This window comes from Camarhynchus parvulus, chromosome 2, assembly GCF_901933205.1.
Source record: "Camarhynchus parvulus chromosome 2, STF_HiC, whole genome shotgun sequence".
Lineage (NCBI taxonomy): Eukaryota > Metazoa > Chordata > Aves > Passeriformes > Thraupidae > Camarhynchus > Camarhynchus parvulus.
The window spans coordinates 104,414,126-104,435,143 of NC_044572.1; the positions used below are offsets into that span (position 1 = coordinate 104,414,126).

General features: G+C 38.8%; 1 protein-coding gene across 2 annotated transcripts in view; it reads right to left on the reverse strand.

Moving 5' to 3' along the window:
- ESCO1 (establishment of sister chromatid cohesion N-acetyltransferase 1) overlaps positions 1 to 17,209 on the reverse strand; it is a 33,205-nt gene extending 15,996 nt beyond the window's left edge. For both annotated transcript variants that reach the window (XR_004060515.1, XM_030943246.1), the window contains exons 1-7: positions 17,115 to 17,209; positions 14,351 to 14,454; positions 13,995 to 14,193; positions 12,055 to 13,414; positions 11,308 to 11,419; positions 10,076 to 10,139; positions 7,919 to 8,033 (exon numbers count right to left, since the gene is read on the reverse strand). Coding sequence is in view for 1 of the 2 variants with exons in the window: in XM_030943246.1 (XP_030799106.1) it covers positions 7,919 to 8,033; positions 10,076 to 10,139; positions 11,308 to 11,419; positions 12,055 to 13,414; positions 13,995 to 14,191 (1,848 nt within the window). In the remaining variant the exon portion in view is untranslated. The remainder of the gene's footprint in view (positions 1 to 7,918; positions 8,034 to 10,075; positions 10,140 to 11,307; positions 11,420 to 12,054; positions 13,415 to 13,994; positions 14,194 to 14,350; positions 14,455 to 17,114) is intronic.
- Between the last annotated feature and the right edge of the window lie 3,809 nt (positions 17,210 to 21,018).

Genomic DNA, 21,018 nt, shown 5'->3' on the forward strand with positions numbered 1-21,018 from the left:
GAAGCTGAATCTGGGAAGTCATTGCTTTAACCATACATCAATGTACAGATCCCTACCGTATGCAGGAGAAACAGGAGTAGACGATGCTTCTGAATGAAAAGGGAAAGATGAACCCTGAGGTTAGATTTGTCAAGTCAGAAGATGAGCTTTCTAAAAGCCCAAAAATTGAACCAAACACATTTTACTTCACTTGCAGATTTCCTTTAAAGCAGCAAAACAAAGTACCCACCAAAAACAAAGTAGCCACCAAAAGACACTGCATTTCAAGGGTTAATACAAGAAAGGTTAAAAAAGCAGTGCAGCTGACTATCTGAAGATGAACACACTGAACCAGATTTAATAATCCTACCTTGAAGATGCAGAACATATCCCCTACACCTAGAGCAGGATAAGTGAAAAGGAAGTGTATTTTGATGCTTGGAATATATGTCAAAAAAAACCCCACTACTTAAATTAGAAAATCAGTTGCATAAAGCAAGTCTTAAGTATTGGTACTGCATTAAGTCTCATGACACAATTCCTGCTCAAATAATCAAGAAGCTAAAGGTATTAAACTAACCTGTAAGTTTACTATCAAAAAAAATCTCAAGCCAAAGAAACCCTAATTATGCAGGAAGTAATCAGAAAACTCAAGGCAAGGATATCCTCAAAGATGCCCAGCTCCCTAGCTCATTCCATCTTGCCTAGTACATACAAATGCTAATGTTTAGCCAGTTTCCAGGAACAGATTAGTTCCCTGCAATAGTACTGCCATATTGTATTTTACAGTCAGACTTTCTCAGATGTTGCTGGTATCAGTGGCTTTGAGTTTTGCAGGGGGAGATTTTTTGTTTGGATTTTTTTTTAAGGATTTCACTGATATTACTATTCTACACATGTTCAGTTGTATCAATGGGCTACCCACAGAGGTTAATATGAAAACCCAGTTTCATCAATTATTGGAAAATACACATTGTAGTATCTAAAGCAATCTTTTGAACTCTGCTCCCCTAATAAATGTGGACTATAGCATTTAGGGAATATTTTACAGTCTCCTGAAGACAAGGAAGAAGATTTTTGTATAACTGAAGTACTATTTCAAAGTCACAGCACAGGACATAATGTTTCAGGCAAAAATTAAATGCAGGAGGTTTAAAATCCAATACAGACTGCAACAACAAAAAAAGACATGCAAAATAAAGTCAGGAATTATGATGAATGCATGTTTGTACTTCAACAAAACATCTACAGGATGACTATTTTTAAAGTGATGTCATTGCATAAGCAAAAGTGGAAAAAGGGCGTGCATCCAGAGGAAAAAAGTTCTCCCAAATCATAATACTGCATTAAATCTTGCCAGACCTTCCTAATGGGAAGAGATCAACAACAACAACCATCCAAAAAACAAAATTAAACAACTCTGAAAAAAACCAAAAAATAAAAAAGCAAACCAAACAAAAAACCCCAAACAAAACAAAACCAGAAATAAAAAAAAACAAACCCCAACAACCTAGGAGGCACAGAAGGTGTTCTGTACTATGCATAAGAGTAAATATAACAGGGATTTGAAAGTGGAGGGGTGGAATATTCTCACCAAGCATCAGACACTGAAAAATAAAGTGCTGACTTGTCACAACTAGAAAAATATGGAAGAGGTTTGACTCTCAGAACTTAACATTTACTTAATGTTTTTCACAGCAATAATATTCAGGAAAATGTGGGTTTTCAGGCAGAAAAAAATGTTGTTATTCCATTTACAATTAAGTTTTCTAAACAACAATAAAGAGAAAATATACTTTTACTTCCTAAGCAAATTTTGCACATGTACATGGCAATTAAGAATTCCAGCATCTCAGGCAATCCTGAAGTACAGGATATCCACTGTTTTAAGGCTAACTGTAATTGAACATTGAGACAATACTGCCTTAACTTCAGAAGATTTCTTAATTCTGTGTTAGACAGAAAGAAAAGTCTTACCAATATCTTCTTTGAGAAGATGTATGTCTGCTGATCCTCCATATGTGCAATAAGGAACCCTGAAAGCAAAAAAGGCATTTGGTGCCTCTGTAGGAGATGAAAAGGGGCCTTTTTTAAATTTCCTTTCTTTTCTGTCTCTTCAGTCACAGACGGAGTCACCCCCTTCTTGATTACCTAGTATTAGTTTGAGGAAAACTGTTTTTTCCTCTTTTCCTTTAGCCTTTTCACTGAACAAAGAATAAAGCCTAGCCAGAGAAACAGGCAGGCTGGAAAGGAAATACAAGAAATGCAGGAAGAAACAACACAAAGATTTTGGGGCTCTCTGAAGAAATTGAAAAGGTCAAAGAATGCTATTTCAGTGAAAGATGCATTCAAGGCTGAAACTGATGGATAGATCCCCTCGCTGACCAGGAGGATCAGAAGACATGTCCCAACTCAGAATAAAATCCAGTCTTCATTTTGAACAAAAAACCCCAACCAACCAAGAAAAAAAAAATCCCAACCCATCACCAGTGCCCATCTTCCTACAAAGGTATTTTAACAAAAGGATATAAATCAACTTGAAGCTTTCAAAGCCGTGATACAGCTAATTTTCCTTAACATATTTGAAAAATGAAAATGGAGGGTCATTATCCATAATGAAATTATTTCTTCACTGGTCATTGGCTAAAGCAATATGAAAAGCAATACAAAGTAAGAAAATAAATCTGCGCAATATTTACGACGGACAGGTAATCCATTCTGAACTCATATAAAAGTATTGAGCAGGACTATTACAGAACGTGTTCTGATGAGCACAGGTTTTGGCTTGGATAAGGTTAATTTCCTTCGCAGCAACTGCGTTGGTGCTCTGTATTAGATCTGTGACCAAAACAGGGCTGATAACACAGGGATGTTTTAGCTATTGCTGCACAATGCTTACACAGCATTCAAGGCCTTTTCTGCTTCTCACACTGCTGTGCCACTGAGGAGGATGGGGGTGCCTAAAAGCTGGGAGGTGACAGAGCCAGGACCAGCTGATCCCACCTGACCAGAGGGGTATCCCGTGCCATATGACATCCTGCCGAGCAGTAAGAGCTGGGGAAAGAGGGAGGAAGGGGAGGATGTTTGGAATTATTGACATTTGTCTTCCCAATAGTTACACACGATGAAGAGAAGGCTGAACATCTGCAAGCTGACGAACAGCAGTGAACGAATTCCTTATTTTGCTTTTTGCTTGCATGCAAAGCTTTTGCTTTACCTGTGAAACTGTTCTCCCCCATCCTACTTGGGGCCGATGAGGGAACAGCTGCACGGTGCTCAGCTGCCTGCCGGGGTTAACCCAGAGCACAGCGTGAGTAGCCTTAGTGCCCAAATTCCTGTAGCAGCTCCCAGCTAATGTTACAAAGTATTCTCACCTCCCTTCAAGACAAAGGACACCAAGTACAGCCCACCTGAATTTGCAAGACAAAGCTGGGTTGCTGCCGAGGAGAAGAAATGGGAAGAAGTGATAATAAGAGAGGATACCATCCCCGTAAGAAGAGAGCACCATTTGTGCAGAAGGAAAAAAACCTGCTCACAACTACCAAACTCCCTTTGGCTGACAAAGTAGTCACTGTCTCAAAGAGGCAGTACTTAACTAATGAGAACAATTAAAGATTGCCTAAAAGCCATTCTCCAAATCTTCAGAGAAATTGCCTAACCAGACGATACCAGTTTAGGGAAGAAAATAGCAACTTTAAATGATTGCTATTCAAGTTTCTTCACGAATTATTCTCATAAGAAATTACGCTTACACTTATTCACCTTAAAGAAAAATATTTTTTTCATGTATAACCTATTTCAGTCAAGCAGGAAACTATGCTCAACTTCAATCAAAATATATGTAAGGAAAAATTCAAACATGATATCCAAATGTGTAAACTGGATTAGCATGTATATCACATCCACATGTAGCACCAACTCAAACCTCAGAATCAAAAACACTTCCCATCAAGCAATCCTGATCCATGCACTTCATGATACTTATAAGGATCAATACATTCAATCACATTTGCTGGCATCCAGGCACTAACTTGGAGTTCTAGAAAGACAAAAAAGTCCCTGTAACTCAAAACTATCCTTCTATCACTTCAGTGATTTGTTTTCACTGTTCATTCATTTTACATGTTCTTTCCTAAAACTGATTACTTATTTTCAAACTAGTCAAATTCAAAGGAACACACCTCAAAATGGAACGAGTATACCTGTGCTTCATAAGTAATCATTTAGGAGATTTCTTTAGCATTAATGCATTTATTGTATTAATGTAGCATTAATGCTTTTATTGACTCTTATTTTTATGGTCAAAGTTTTGTCCTGGGTCTGACAAGCAAGCAGAATTTTTACAAGACAAAAACAACTGAGTTTCCTTGTCTTGCTTGTACAGCATCTCTCATTTGATGAAAACTGAGAACACATGCTTCGTGCACTTGTATTTCTTTCCATTTCAGAATTTAAAGGAACAGATCATTTCATGTTCAAGTTCTCATATTTGCAAATCCCATTCAAGTAACTGCAAAGTCAAGAACAATTTTAGTGCATTACTCTATAAAGCTTCCTATGGTTCTTCATGCAACCTGACAACCTACCAACTGAGCATTTAAATGAAGTGTAAGAGGGTGAAGTTCACAAATATTCAAAACAGACTATTCCACCAAACACCAAGTCACGGATTTGGAACACAATGAATTTTTAGCCTTGATCTTAATTTCTTTCCTCTAAGAGTGAGGAAAGAAAGAGAGGGATTTCTTTCCCCTAAAAGAGAACATAGTCTCTTCAGTCTGAACCTGAGTCTTTGCATATCACTTCAAACACCACTGTTTTCTAGCACTGCTTGCTTTATGAAGTGTCTTGGAGCATTAGATGCTTTTCTGTTCTCAGCTAAGTTCTATGCTCTGAAGACACTTGCTTTTTAAGATGTGTGACAGCAAGCAAATCTGAACAGAAAAAACCCATCAATTTGACTTAGATGTACTTCTACAAAATGAGATAATTTTATGTCTGAAAGCTACTCAGATAACTAGATGATGTGTGCTAGGAAAGAGAACGGTGCAAGTGCAGCTACTAAGTATTTCTTCTACAAACAGAATTTGTGTTATTTTACTTCTGTTACTCAAATAGCCTTAAAGCTCGTTAAAGATTATATTACTTAAGGAAAAAAGAAAATTAATCTTTTCATTCTAGTAACCATATGGGAGAAGAAGGAAGCTAAGATACACCTTTAAGGATTAAATATAAAAAGCCCAAAGCATATTGTGAAAAACAAAGCCCAGTTTTACCATAGCACACCTCTAAATATAGCTCAGGGACCAAAAAGATTAGAATACACAGACAATACTGTAACATTCCAGACTCTGAGCCTCAGATACCGCAAAAATTTGAAAAGGGCAAGTGTCAAACTTTTATATAAAAGACAAAGAAAATTCAGCAGCAAACGAGCAGCAAAACAAAAATTTTGCATTATGTGACTAATCAAATAAAAAATTAGTTTTTCAGCTTTGGTCACAAAATGAAAAAAGGATTCTGTACATACATTAAGATGGACTGGCTTGACACATCTCCAAAAGAATCAGATCTCATACTGGAGAGCACTAAATTGCATCTTTCAGGCATTTAGTTTTTTTTTAAAGTGTAACAAAGCTCTAATTAAATGTCTCTTGCTAAGAATAAAAGCATGACTTCCCAACTTTGCTCAAGGTAAAGAACAATGAAACTCCTTCTCTTAATACACCATGCCAGAAACTTGAAATAAAAATGATTTCTAGCTATTAACTATAATTTTTTAGACACTATAAATGCTAATTTAAGTGAGTTGACCTTGCATAGTGAGACTGCTCTCCACATAGGAGAAATTTCAGCCTCAGCAGTTTTTAAACCAAATTACTAATTTCTCTGTTCTCACAGAAGCATTGTGGAACTACATAAACACCTTTGAAAATAATTACTACTAATAACAGAAAAATAAGCCCAGCCATTCAGAATCCACCTTTTAAAAACTCACCATGGTTTTGCAAGCAAAACTATTAATTACAAAAAGTACCGCATTTTATTATATGCATTTAATCCCAAATCTTTTGAATATTTGTAGAAGGGAAGTCTGGTAATTTAGAAGTTAATTTAGCCACTTTTCACTTCTAGAAGCTGGCACAAACCACAAACTATTCTAAACATAACTGTGTCTCATCCCCACTGTAACCAAGGCCAAGGACAGTATTTAACAAAGTGGCTTAACTAATATTTGGGTTCTTCTACATGTTTTGACAAAAGAGCAGTTTTCCCCAAGGTAAAAGAATAACAGACCAATACTCTACCTAATGTTGTCTTCGTAAACTGAAATATAGGCATTATTAAAATTCCCTTTCCACACAATAAAAAGCTTACTCTGAACTCAATAAAATCAAAGTGAATTGGATTTGTATGAAGTGCTGAAATACGTAAGATATGGTGAAGCTGTTACTTATACATTTAGAAATTAAATACCCACTTGCATTTTCCAGAAATACACATAGAAAACCACAAAACAATTCTCTCCTGTTCTTCCTCATTTTCTCCATTGTTCTTCATCAATGAACCTTTCTTTAAAATTTTGCTTGGTAATTAGCTTTTACTGTTGTATACCTGAAGAAAAAATTACTCTCTTAATTCTAGCTGAATATAAGGATACTACCAGCATAACCAGTAACTTGCAAAAAATCTCTTTGTATAATAAACACTGCAAAGAGCTACACAAGCCCTCTTCAGTGGCCAAGCAGGAAATTCTGTATTTCTTCATGTCAAAGATCCTAGCAACTTTTCAGCCAAGTTCTATCACTGTATGAGTAAAAATTCAGTTAGTTTCACAGAAATGAAAAGGGATATACTGACAGTCCTTTTAATGTAGTTAAGATATTTAATAATTCATTTTAATTCTGTTGGTAAAATGGATTTCAAAGAGACAGTAACTGAAATACCTCTTAGATACAGTTCAGTTATCCTGTGGCTGGACATTCACATGCCTAGATTTGTATAACATCAGCAACTGGAGGATATATTTATCACTTTAGATCTTAGAAGCTCTGATTTTAAAATACCTCAGTATGGATATAACAGAGTATTCAGAATTCATTTGGTTCTATTTCAGTTAATATTTTCATGTGTATAATCCATGTATTACATGAAAAAAGAACAATTTAGTAACACATCCTATAATAAATGTTAGAGGTATAATTTCATAAGAAAACTTCTTCCTTCCTAATGGCCTGGATTCCTCTCCGTCTCTAGCTCTTCATTTCTCATTTCTGACATGTGCATTATTGAAAACACAAATCAAAACATAATCAAAAACTCCAACTGTCTCACAATCAAGTTGTGTGATCCCACACGATGACAAAACAACTGTGTCACTCCCTTCTCATTTCATGTTTTCTTGTTACCCGTATTTTGTAGCTAATAGCCAAAAGGGTAAGAATAAATAACCCAACTGGTACTACTGCTTAAATAGTATGGTAAAAATAAGTGCATGTACTGGGAAATCTTCAGGTTGGTCTCAGAAGAATGGACACTTAAATGACACAGGAACAAATCTGTTGATACTAATTCTGCACATGATCTACCAGATGAACCTCCCCCTATAATTCTGAAATTTTAAGAAACTGAGGACTTACACATAAGTAAAGGCATATTCACTCTCCCTGCCTATTTTCAATGAAAAACCATTCTATTTAAAAACTGCAGAAACTTATTTTAACAAGAAATGTAAAACATTAAGGCTTGCTGACACCATTTTCCCATCAACACTGAATGGCAATCTAGTACAGGTTCTACTTTTACAAGTCATTTACAATGGTGGTAAGTAGTCTGTATAAGTAATGATTTTTAGACAAGTTTGTTAAACCACAGCACTGCAAATTCAGAGGTAATTTCTTCAAGAAGCTCTAAGCCTTTCTAAAAGGGTATTACTTACTGTGATCAGCTGCTTATCACCATCTTTTCCTGCTTCTTTTAACTTCTGAATAGGTTCCTCAGATGATAGCAAGTTACTGCATTTTGATGCTAATGAAGGATTTGACAATGGGACCCTTGAAATAGAAATATATTTCAAGTTAAAAACGGAACTGCTTATACATGTCATGCCAGATACTCAAAATGTTGTGATTAGTACAAACTTAACCAAGATGCAAATCCAAATTAATTAAATAAAATACAGTCCTGGTATATTTTAACATGCAAATCAAATGGAAAAATAAGGAAATAGAAGGATTAATCAAAAACACAGTTTGTAATTACAAGGTTTTTTTGGTTTCTGAAAAAAAAATTTATTATCAAGTGGGTAGGCTGGCCTCAACCATTAACACCAGCATTTAAAAGAGGCACTATCAGCGCATGACCAATGGTGCCTAATGCTATGTATTTCCAAAGTAAGATTTAGGTATCATACATCAGGCTGCTAAAAGAGACCATGTAAATATATTTTCACAAATCTAAGTCAGATGTCAAATCCCTACAATTCAAACTTATCCTCCTCTAACAGGCGGCAGTGAAGGGAGGAAGACCCAAGGAATAAATGCATCGGTATCACTGCAATTTTACTCAGTTTAAACCTCTCCTTGTCACAGCTGAAAGAAACATTGGAAAATAGAATAAACTATTACCAAAACCATTCTATGTACTTGCTCCTATATTCAGGAAATAAAAAAAGACATTTGTTCCAGGTTTGGATAAAACTCGTAGAGATTGCCAAAGCAAAGCACACAAAATAATACACATACTTCAACCAGGTATTTACATATTTTTCTGTTCCTGAGCAAACTTAATTGTGGCACCTCCTGTAGCACAGGCAGCAGGTTAACCCAGTGAGCTTTTTAAAAAATTAACTCTTCCAGACATTTTTAAAGCAGCATTTTGTGCTAAATCAGGAGTAATTTTTTTATTTCCTTCATGTGCCCTAAAATTTGCCTTATGCAGCTACTTCAAGGTTTGCCTTTTCCTACAAAGCCCTAAAGAGAGTTACATGTTGATATGCACACAGGTACAGATTACTCTATTTTATAGAGGGATTACCACAGGAAGAACAATGGCTTAAATGTTGGGTATCATATAGAAAACAGGGTAAGAAAGGTCTCAGAATTAAAATATATATCCAGATAACAGCAAAGCAATATGAACTTGTTCAGGTAATAAAGGTACTAAATTTAAGTATATACCATAAACCTGTTTGGCAGTTGAGAATAAAAATATAAAGAATCAAAGTTATTGCAGCGCTTATCAGTACATTTTAAACTACTCATTCAACTAGTTTGCATCTACCTCACCAACTATCTTCTGTGAAGTTCCACAGAAGCAGAGTTTTTCAACATGTACAAAAGGGCTGGTTAGTCAAAATTGTTAATCTGGCCTCAGAGAGGTGTACTGAAAATTACCTGAAACATTTCTTCTTGTCCCCATTATGAATACAGAAAACAGTAACAACACACTGACCACTGCTGCTGCACAAGGTATCGGGTACAAAGAAATTTTTGTCTTAACTTGTAATTGGCTAAAACCAGAGCCTATGTCAGAACTGCTCAAAAATGGTAACAGTCAATGTGTTTAAGGCTTAAATACAAACTTGAACTGTAAGACAAATTTAGTACTAAGAACTTTTTCTTTTTAAAATGGCTGCTTACACCTTCATTTCACAGCAGTCACAAAATTCTGAATTAAAGCCCCTCCTCCTCACCTAAAAAAATGCACATGTACAACACTCCCATAGTACAAGGAGTAGAAAAACTCCTGCAGATGTAAGTGAAATAATTCAGTACATGAAAATCACATGGCAAATCCTTCCCCTACTCCCTGATTCTCATCTGATTTGAGGAAGAGACCAGTATAAATGTTTTTCCAACTCTGTTAAATAATACTCTTTGAAATAAATGTGCAGCTACAAATATCTTAATTATTTTCTTACCAAAGCAAAAACATCCCTAAACAATGGAATAAATGAGAGTCTGTTTTTCCAAAGGACAAGTCACTTATTTGAAACTGAAAACTGAGGCTGGGAGAAAACTATTTTATAATAAATTCTCTCATAACTCTATCCATGCAAGGTTACTGTAATTTCATAATATATGAAATACCATACCTGTCCTCAGATTCAGAAGTTTGACTTGTTAATGAAGTTTGCATCAACTGTGTGGGAGCCAAATCTACAATTAATCAAAGATTATAACTTCATTATAAAGTTTTTAGTTGCAAAAGAAATTTGAGTTACATAAACAGTAATTTTCAAAAAAGATATTCAAAACAATTTTGCAATCTGTTCATGGCCAATAAAAAAAATATTCGAGTTTGAGGCAGTATTCACATGTTTCTCCAAGTATACTTTAGAAAAAAGGCATTTTTCTCCAACATTTTGACAGCAGTTCTGCAGGACAGTTTGCCAGAAGCTAAACAAAGCCAGCAGTGAACTACACAGGAGTTTAAATATGTTTACACTGACACACATATAAATAGCTGTCTGTATTTTATTAGAATCATAAATGTATACAGTATGCCCCCATCTGAGGCATGTTCTACAACACTTAAGGAAAAGAAACCATCAAAAACAGCAAAAGAAAGAATTTTTTTTTAAATTCTGTAACAGAAATGAAGAGTAGTTACCCTTCAAAAGTATCCTACAATGACAGGCAAAAAACTCCAGCTATTTAATAAAGCTAAATAATAAAACAGTGCACTCAAACTAAGGGTCAGATTAAAAAAATACATGAAAATCCCAGAAAATACCCCTCACCACTAAGAACAGAAAAAAAAAATAACAAAGAGACAACTTAGTGATTTATTGACAGTATTTCTTAGTCAAATGCACTTCAGTCAAAATATTCACATCACACTCATCATAAACTTTGACAAACTGCATTCACATGCTCATAAATGAAGACTACATAATAAAAACAGGAGAGTGATTATTCAATCAATAATTTGGTTAAAATCAAGTAGAAAAAATTAGAAGAAACAAATGTAGATACTTATTCAAAGGAAACAGAGCAGAGAAATAACAAAAACCAAGCCAAGAGAAGAAGCCAACTGAAATATGCAAGTTTTACTGCTTTATTACATGGAAAAGGAAAGAATTTGGTTGGGTTTCTCCTCTTTCCTACTCCACAGCACAGAGAAGAAAGCACATTTCAGTGCTACTCAAGTGGCCCTGCGTGTGACACAAAGGAATACAAAAGCCCCTGGTCAAAAGTTCCAACTCCTGAAATTTAGTTCTGCACCAGCTAAGCCTTACTCTGTGAATCATTCCTCTTAAAGGGAGACTTATCCTTCCTACAGAACTGATCAAACCAAGTGGAGAAATCTGCAGTAGAGAATTACCTTGAGGCTCACTTTCTCTGGGTTCTTTTTTTAATTGTTTTGGTGGTCTAGGAGCTGTAACACACTTTACAGGAGAATTTTCCGGACTTGGTTCCAAATGTAATCGAAAGTTCTAAGCAAAAGAGAAAACATTAAATTAAAAAATGTCCAAATTATTCAATGTCTAAATCTTTAATTGAACTAAGTATTAAAATTTTGAATACAGCTTCAGTTTTATGTTAATTTAAGTAGACAAAATGCAACTTATTAGCTAGTCTATAATGAAGTTTGTGATATTAATTTAAAAAAATATTTTTCGTTTTATATATAAGCTTGTAAAATATTTTCTATAGAGCACAGTTATCCTTAAAATCCTAAATTTTAGTAGAAACACATTCAGATAAAGAAATGAGAGGAAAATAAGTTCATTTACTCCAAACGTGTAATACACCTTTGCAAAACAAAACAGTTAGAGAAGCTGAAGTGTCCATGGAAGTGTATGGATCCATACAACCTTTAGCTCCAGCACAAAATTTTATTGATCAACATTTAGTTAAACAACAGAATCTAGGAGGGTGAAATCTATTAATTTTTCACCCTACTATCACCCATCTATAACAACACAGCAGTAAATTTCTAATACATTTGAAAATTTTAAGTTACTGTAAAGGAAAGTCATTGTGAAAACAATTCTGAGCATGGGATTCTCAGAAAACAGAATAGATTTAGAACACCCTCCCACTATACACCATAATTAAAATAACTTACCTCATCGGGTCTTGGCTCACATAAATGTTTTGTCAAGTTAGGCAACAGACCATTTTCTGCACCTTTCCTTGTGGGCTGCTTTGTTTCTAATGTCACTTCTTTAGCTTCAGCTCTTTCAGATGAAGGACGTGATTTCTCCTGTGCACAAGTTGTACTTTCATTCTCAAAGAGTCTTGCTGACAGCTTGCCTTGTGCCTTTGAAAGCTCGGCTTCTGCAGCCATTTGACTTGCCTCTGAAACTTCAGGGAAATCTTTTAAAAAAGGAAGCCTGGGGACATTTGGAAAATTTGAGTTACTTTGCTTCACATTACTAGCTTTCAGCAATTTAATTTTGGTCCATTTAGAGTTTTTGTTTGAGGAGTTATTTCGACCATTCAGAGTGCATTTGACAGGCATTGCTTTTTTGCTAGGGAAAAACCGTTTGCACTGAGTACTTTGACTGGCCTCTTTCTGAGTAAGCATTTCACTTTGCTCTGTGTCATCGTGCTTTTCTTCTGCTTTGCTATCCTCTGCATTAGGGGAATCTTTTCTCACTTCCACTGTATCTGACTCAATCTCACCTGCAATTTCTTCACAAAGTTCAAGGATGCTCACCCTTTTGGATTTTGCATCGTTCTCTGGTTGATCAGCCACATTTGTCTCACTTACAGATGGCTGCGAAGTATTTTTTGGTTTTGTACTGGGTTTTATGTTCTGATGTGTTTGTTGCTTTTCCTTAGATGCTGTAGAATTTGGCTTAAGAGAATTGGTTTCCACTTTCTTTGCGTTGCTAGAATTAGGAGATACATGGCCCACTTGGTCTTTCTTGACTTCCTCAAGACTCTCAGCAGGACATGACAAGGACCCTTGAACATTTTGTTGAAAGCTACTGGAATTATCCTTTTTATTGTCTGCTTTGCACTTTTTCTCTTTCAGAGAGCTGGTCACTCCTACACGTATTTCTTTATCCTTGTTTGTATTGTTTGGCTTTATCTTTGTGTTTTTCTGTTCCGTTTTCCCTCCAGCAGATTTCAGTGGTTTTGCTGCAACACTGTGTGTGTGTTTTTTTGCCTGGCTACTGTGCTTAACTTCTGGAACTTTTTCTTCTTTAACTTCTCTGCTGCGCAGGGATCTTGCTGGAACATGCACGTGTGTTAACTGCTGCAGTCTCTGTGATCTCCTCATTACTGGCTCATTTGGTGCAATTAAGCATTTTGACTTGGAAATTTCTTGCACAGATTTTTTCTGGCATACCTCCTTATTTTTTGCAGATTTAGGCTGCTGTTGAACTGTTTTGCCAGGTATTGTTTTATTATTTGAGTTGAGTGCTGATGATCTTGTAGTCATGCGTGTTCCTACTTCAGGTTCATTGGTGTTATTACTGAAAGAGTCAAATAATATTTTTTTTCAGCATCAAGAAAGTACAATCTGTTGTAAGATTATTTTCATTCCTCCTCTGCCTCTTTCTTTTCTTTTTAAAAACACTAGATCTTATACTCTCACTATTTTTGGAATAATTTGCTCAAGAATTATCCCAAAAAGGTGGTCACTTCCACCTAGTTACTCTTAAGTGCTGTATTTAATGTTTTTTATGCATGGCAAGACTGAACTATGAACCCCAGATGAATACTTTATAACATTTCTAGCAGTTTTTAATCACTGACGCTTGTGACTTTCAAATGAAGTCTGAGTTACATATATATAGATAGATAATATTAGATTTATTTTTGCTTCAGAAACTTTTTTGAAGGAGGTCTTTCTGGATTTCAAGGCACTTAAGATGGTTCCAGGGAAATATCATGTAGCAGTCAGCATACAAAACGATTTAAATCTGATCTCCCTTCTAGCACTAATTAACTATTTACTGAATCTTTAACTCAGATTCCCTCTGCTTAGATTGCTTCTGCACTAATGTAGTCTATCAAGGCAATGCAGAATTATGTAATTTTTTTGTCACTGACCTGTTTGGTTTGACAGAGGTTTTGAGCACAGCTTTCTCCCCCACTGCACACTGATTGGGCTTTGATTTATTTGAGCCATGTTTTGTATCCGACACTTCTTTTTCCTTCTTTGACAAAGACGGTTTGCTGTTCTTGTCCAGCTTTGGACGTTTAGCAGAAGGTTCTACTAACGTAGACTTCCTTTTCTGAGCTGCCATTTCTGTAAAAAAACAAGCAACTCAGCTTTTAAACTCTTTGCCAAATATCATAACTTTTCATTTTCATATATTCACTTTCCTTTTACAGCCAGATCATGCTGTGATCAGAAAGTAAATCATTAAAGCAATCTCAAATCAAATTACACTCATTTTACTTACAGGTTTTTACAAGAGGCAATCGATGTTTAGGCCAAAGTAACTTATCAACGTGTGACAAGAGCATTCCTTATGCATATGCTTACAAACAGGATGTTTCATGCCACCTATGAAGAACAGAAAATGTTCATGCAGTAAACACTTCATAACTTCCTATTCAAGACTGCATTCCCACCCTCTTCCATCCCCTCAAACAATGCTTACTTTTAGAGTTTCATTGATAAGGAGCTAAAAAAAAAAACCCAAACCAACAACCAACCAAAAAACAACAGACAAATTTCAAATTTTATTTTTTATTTCCACATCCAACACTTTTTGGCACTTTGCTGCCTTAAGTGCTATCCTTTTACCTTTTGAAATGTGGCAAGTAACAGTACAATTCAAAAGGAAGTTTCTCAGTCTTTCACCTTTTTCCAGAAAATAGTGTGCTGCTCTCTTTCAGAGCTGGCAAAAAACGTGGGACTGCTGTCAATCCTGTGCTTCACAGCAACAGGGAATAAATCCATTAGACTCAGTTACCAAGTTTTGTGGCTGCTACAACAGAACTTCACAGACATCAGCAGCCACCTACAACTGTTCCTTCTAATATGACTTAAGCTACAAATCAGAGATGGAAAGCCTAGAAAATAGCATTGTTAGAGACATTTGCCTTGGGCAGTTAAAGGCAATGTTTTCATGAGAATGGAAATTATGTTAACGATGCAGAAGTTACTCTGCACAAGAGTCTGAAAGCTAACAGAGATTCTTGATAAAAATATCTTCACAGATTTGGCTGATCATCCCTTTCATATACATTTCTGACTTGTGAAACTTTTCAGTTCCCTTAATCAAAGACACCATTATTGTATTATGATATAGGTAATAACTGTTCAATAAAGTTTCACTAATAACTTTATAAAATAAAGTTTACTGGAAGACTCAGTGGTCAGAACTTCCATATCACCTTTTTCAATCAAGAATTACCTATTAATTTTTGGCACTGACAGATTTACAGATTATATACAGGTTTCTATAAAACTACATTGCTTTTCAAGCCTTAACTGATCTGATGTTAAACCTGACACATTTTTAAAGTCAAACAGGAACAAGTCACCGATTCTGTAACACAGACCAGACGCTTTCAGTTCATTACAACTAAAGTACAACTTCCAGTATTGACAAATGTGTCTTTCCCCAACAACTTGGAAGATATTTATGTTAAGCTTCTTTTAATAACTCATCATTATCCAAAAGGGAAAAGTAAACAACTGTACTTTTTCTTTTCTTTAGACTTTATAGTGTCCTTAACCTCATTTTCATTTATCCACTTTTGAAAGCATTTCTAACCATGCAAAACTCGTAATTTGTTACAAAGCTGATGAAAAACAGATTCCAGACACCAGTGCTGTCTTCTGATGTTCTCCTTTAAAGAAGATACATGATAAACAACCCATATTTGAGGTATATTTTTTTTTCATTCTAGCCAGGAAAGCAATCTCTAACATCACTTTTTGTGGCGCTATTTTCATGTCTCTCCCTAAGGAGCAGGCAGTAGAATTTGTGTGCCTACGTTGTAACAGCTCACGAGCTCCATGACACCTCACAAGTCTATGGGTTTCCACCACTCAAAGGAACCCCGTCAGAGATGGAGTACGGTCACTCATCCTGAAAATAGCAGCCCTAGTTGCTGAATAGGTCTTTGGTCTCTTAGAGCACAACACCGACCCTCAGAATTTGAGAATATCATGACATTGTATACACCTGGACCTTCTTTGGTTTTTTCCAGATATGACATGGCACACTTGGGGAAGACTTACAAGTACAAAACAGAAAGTACAGAACTTCCCTCGCTGGTACTCCTTCTCAAGCAACTAAAAAATACAATCTCCTCCCACGGAGCTCTTGAACGTTAATTTCTTTCCTACTAATACTTTGTACAACAGAGCAAAGTCTTTTCCAGACATTCCAGAACTGGCAGTCTCTGCCCTGGAGAAGTCACCCCCGAGTAAAAGCCGGATTATGGAAAGCAGGGAAGACACAGAAGTGCAGGAACAAACTAGAACACGAGTAAAGAAAGGTCTGGCGCAAGAAGTACGGGGAGCCCCGAAAACAAAACAGAGCAAACAAAAACCTCAAACCCAAAAAATCCAAACCAACAAACGAACAAAACAGAGAAACGCGAGCCTCACAGCTTCCAGTCCTTAGAGCAGGAGCTGAGGCAAGTTGCCCACCAGCTGGACAGGGCGCGGGGGTCTCGAACCTGAGCGGTCCCGGCTGAGGGCCACGGCAGCACCTGGCAGCCCCTTCGGCAGAACGGGAAGGGAAGGGAAGGGAAGGGAAGGGAAGGGAAGGGAAGGGAAGGGAAGGGAAGGGAAGGGAAGGGAAGGGAAGGCCTCCAAGCGTGGCCCGGTGTCAGCCGCCCCAGCGCCCCGCGGTGACAGCCCTCCCGGGGCAGGGCCTGGCGGCGGGACCCCACTCCCGGCCGGGAGCACCCGCAGCCAGGGCCGCCGGGGGCAGGGTGGGGGTGCCGGGATAAGGCCGGGCGCCCGCCACGGCTCCCACTCCCGAGCGGGCACGGCCGGCCCGCTCCCCCCGCGACAGCGGCGGACAGGCCCGGGGAGGAGCCGCCGCCGGGCTCTCGGCCCCGGGCGGGGGCGCGGGTGGCACTGGGCACGGGGCAGCCGGGGTGACGGGACCCGGCGGGACACGGGTGGGGTGGGGAGTGTGGGGAGAGCAACTTCCTCAGCGCCCCCTTCTCCCGCCCCACGGTCTGCCGGCGGCCGCTTACCTCGCGAGGGTGTCAGCGACGCGCCGGCGCTGGCAGAGGCGGCGAGCCCGAGCCTCGAACCCGCCCACAGCCGGGCACCGCCGCGGCACCGCCCCGTCCCGCCCGCCCCGGAGCGCTGCGCCCCGCCCGCCGCCGGCCCAGCCTCCCCCGGCGGGGACTGGGCATCTTCCGGCGGGAGTCGGAACGGGCAGGGCGGGAAGCGGCGGAGTGCGCGCATGCGCAGCCGCCTGCGAGGGTGGCTGCCGTGTGGGAATGTTAAGTAAGGAATGCAGAGACGGTACTAATTAAAACAGGCATCTAAGGACTGGAGGGTGTTTACAAGACCACCTATTGACAGAACTAGGGGGAATGGCGTCAAACTGAGAGAGAGTAGGTTTAGGTTAGGTATTAGGAAGAAATTCTTTAATGCGAGGGGATGAGGCACTGGAACAGATTGCCCAGAGAAGCTGTGGATGTCCCATCCCTGGAAGTGTTCAGGGCCGGGCTGGTTGGAGCTCTGAGCAACCTGGGTTAGTAGGAGGTGTCCCTGCCCACGGCAAGGGGGTTGGAACCAGACAATGTTTAAGCTCCCTTTCTGGCAGCAATGTCCCAATGGCTCAGCCTGCACGCACTGCCGGGTGCCCAAGCCTCGTCCTTGGGCCAAAAACAAGGGGGAAAAGCAGCGCCATGTGTTGTGCGGCCACTGGGGACGAAGTGATTGCGGTGGTGGCCTGCGCTGTGTCAGGGGCTGACGCCTCACATCTGGCAGCCACAGTGAAATGAAAAGAGTCAATTGAAGAGTCAGCTGGGAAGGGGCCTCATCAATGTGTATAAATATCCAAAGGGAGGGTGTCAAGAGGATGGAGCCAGGCTCTCCTCAGTGGTTCTAAGCAGTAGGACCAGAGGCAACGGCCAGAAACTGATGCACAGGAAGTTCCACCTGAACGTGAGGAAGAGCTTTACTGTGTGGGTGACTGTGGACAGGAAAAGATTGCCCAGAGAGATTGTGGAGTCCCCCTCACTGGACATATTCAAGAATCATCTGGGCACAATTTTGTGCCATGTGCTCTTGGACAATCCTGCTTGGGCAGGAAGGTTGGACCAGATGACCTTCTGTGGTCTTTTCCAACCTGACAGATCCCATGTTTCAGTGATTCTGAGTCCCACCAAGTTCCTGGTGGTATTACAGCAGATGTGCTTCCAGCAGCGTTTCCTTAGTGTTTGTGGGCCCCTTCTCACAATTATGTTTGCAGACACCTTTGAAATAGATTACTCAGCTGCTGCTCAGCTGTGCAGTTGTGCAGACAGCTGCCAGCCCTTGGTACAGGTATGTCACTGTATCAGTATATGTCACTTAGGTGTAAAGCAGGAAGGATGCTTGTCTGTGTCTGGGAGATTAAAGAGGGTTCTTGGGTGTGACTTGGCACTGCACTGTGTCCCCTCCTCTCTCCAGAACACTGAAGTCTATCAGTGAGCTGCCTTTTTGAGTCCATTTGTCCAACTTGTTTTGCTTTCCTAAGTCCAGCAGTAACTCTGAAGGTGCCAGCTAGCTCTATTGTTCTGTGTATTCTGCACAGTGTTTCACAACTCACTCTATAGCATAACCACCTATTTGTGATTTTTGCCATGGTCTAGGACATTTCAGTCCTTGCTACACTTTTAAAGTGTTTATACCTCACCAAACCTTATGTCATGGCTTCCTTGCCTCAGGATATTTATGTGTCTGAGCTTGTTGTCTGCATTGACAAGTATGAGAAGTTCTGAAGAAAAAGCTGAAGATCTGACATCCATACCACTGATGTGGCAGTCCAGCTTTTGTCACTATGGATGCAGTGACAACTGGAGTTTGATTAGATTGAGTATGTTCCGGGTGTGTAACTGTGGGTTTGGTTTCCTTCAAAAGGAATCCATTATCCACACTCCATGACCCTGGATGGTGAGTGGGAGCCATCAGAGGATTCCTTTCAAAAGTGAGCTGCTGATCCTATCTAGATTACTGATGCAGAGGTACCTCATGCATTCCTAGTGTGCTCCATCCATATTACTTTCCTAGGGATAACCTGGAGTAGGTCCTACCTGAAATGCACATAAGTGTATCAAGATCTCGACATGCGGTATCTTTGCTCTGCATGCCCACTCCTATCAGTCTATGCTTGCCAGTATAGACACAGCCTCAGTTTATTTGACTGTGAATTCACCTAGTGATGTGTATACACCACTGGAGAACAGTGTGATGAATCTCAGCCAAAAGCCATGAAAAGTTTTAGAGGAAAAGATAGTACGTGACGGGGTTTCTCACAGAGAGTTTTAATTTCCTTCACAATTTCTGGTTACAGTTCACTGATCTAAAGGAGACCACAGAAGTATTTTATTATTTGGTTCTGTAAATATTCATTTGTTAATGCTTGAAGTATTTAAAAAAGGGCTATTTTTGTTTTTATAATAAACATTCTAGGTCTGTTTTATAATCTTCAAAACATTTTAGTGATTTCTATTGTTATCACATTTATGGGATTGTTGGAAATTGCTGTCAAGTTTCTAACTAGCATAAATTTGTTTATTTAAATATCAAATTTACCTGGAGACACTCTGTTTTGCTTGTAAAGTTTTCTGTCTCTTTGTCAGCTGGAACACGGAACTGCTTTCCTTGATAAGTCCTCTTTCTGGACACACTTCACTGAAGCACAGTTTGTACTGGATAAATGGGAATTTTCAGCAGCTGTAGTTTTTTTTAAAAAGCTGATAGGAGATGTTATTTATAACTCCCTGTAGCAGCTCCTCTTTAATGCATGATAATCTGCTGTGACTTTACAATGAACCACATGTGGTCTCCTGCTCTCCTTCAGTAACCAACAGAATATTTTCCAGATGAAGGATATTTTAATCACTAGGCTGCATGTAAATTTCCTGAAGGATGATAAAAGCATTTCTTTATGTTACCATTATCTTTATAAATTTAAAATTATGTTTTCCCATGTCTCTTTCTTAGGAACATGAAGCAAGTAAACCTAGACTTTCTTCCATCCTTCCATGAAATAGTAATTTGCTGTACAGCTGGGAAATAGTAAAGTAGCAGGCATTCTTGTAAAACATTAAATTGCAAAATTTGGAAAAACTTATTTCATGGGACAAAAGAATATCAGTAATTTTCCAGTTTTCCACAGAAGGTGGCAGCATTCTGAAGCACTGATGTCAGTGTGAACTTGCTAGCAAATGCCGCTGTTGAAAGAACACAAACTTTACAGAAATTTACTCTCCTTGGAGGTTGTGGTGAATATAAACAGGAGTGCTTGGGCATGAATTGTTGGTGAACTGGGGAACCTGGGGAGGGAGGAGAAACTGCATTCACATAGGGGGAGTATATGAGTAGGACAGATTTAACCCCAGAAGATTTAACCCCTTTGTTAATTCAGCCATGTTTATTTACCACTGCAGTAATACTGCGGGAGTGACTCTTGTCTGAAGCTATGTGAAAAATTACTTGATTTTAGGTTATGCCTTTTTTTCACGGAATAACTCAGCTGATAATGGATCACTAATTGCAGAGAATGTCCTGTTGGGCTGCAGCTTTGGGAGATGACTGTCACCAGAGAATGGAAGCTTCTCCTATTATTTTCTCCACTTCCTTTACCCACTCCCAGCAGTGTTCTCCAGCTCCTTAACCGTGCCAGCCTCCATCTAGCACCTGAGGGACCCCCATAGACATGCAAATTTAACCTGAGCTAGCAAAAAACAAAACCAAAACAACAACCAAAAAACCAAAACAAAAGCAGTGGAAAAACTGTCGTATTCTACCAGAGTAAGAAAGCCTGAGGACCGTGTGACTGGAATCAGGATAAGAAAAGACAGGGGAGGAGGAAGCGCAAGCCTTCCCCTTTTGGCATGAAGGAGCTGTTACCATTGACAGCTGCCTGTGAAACCGCAG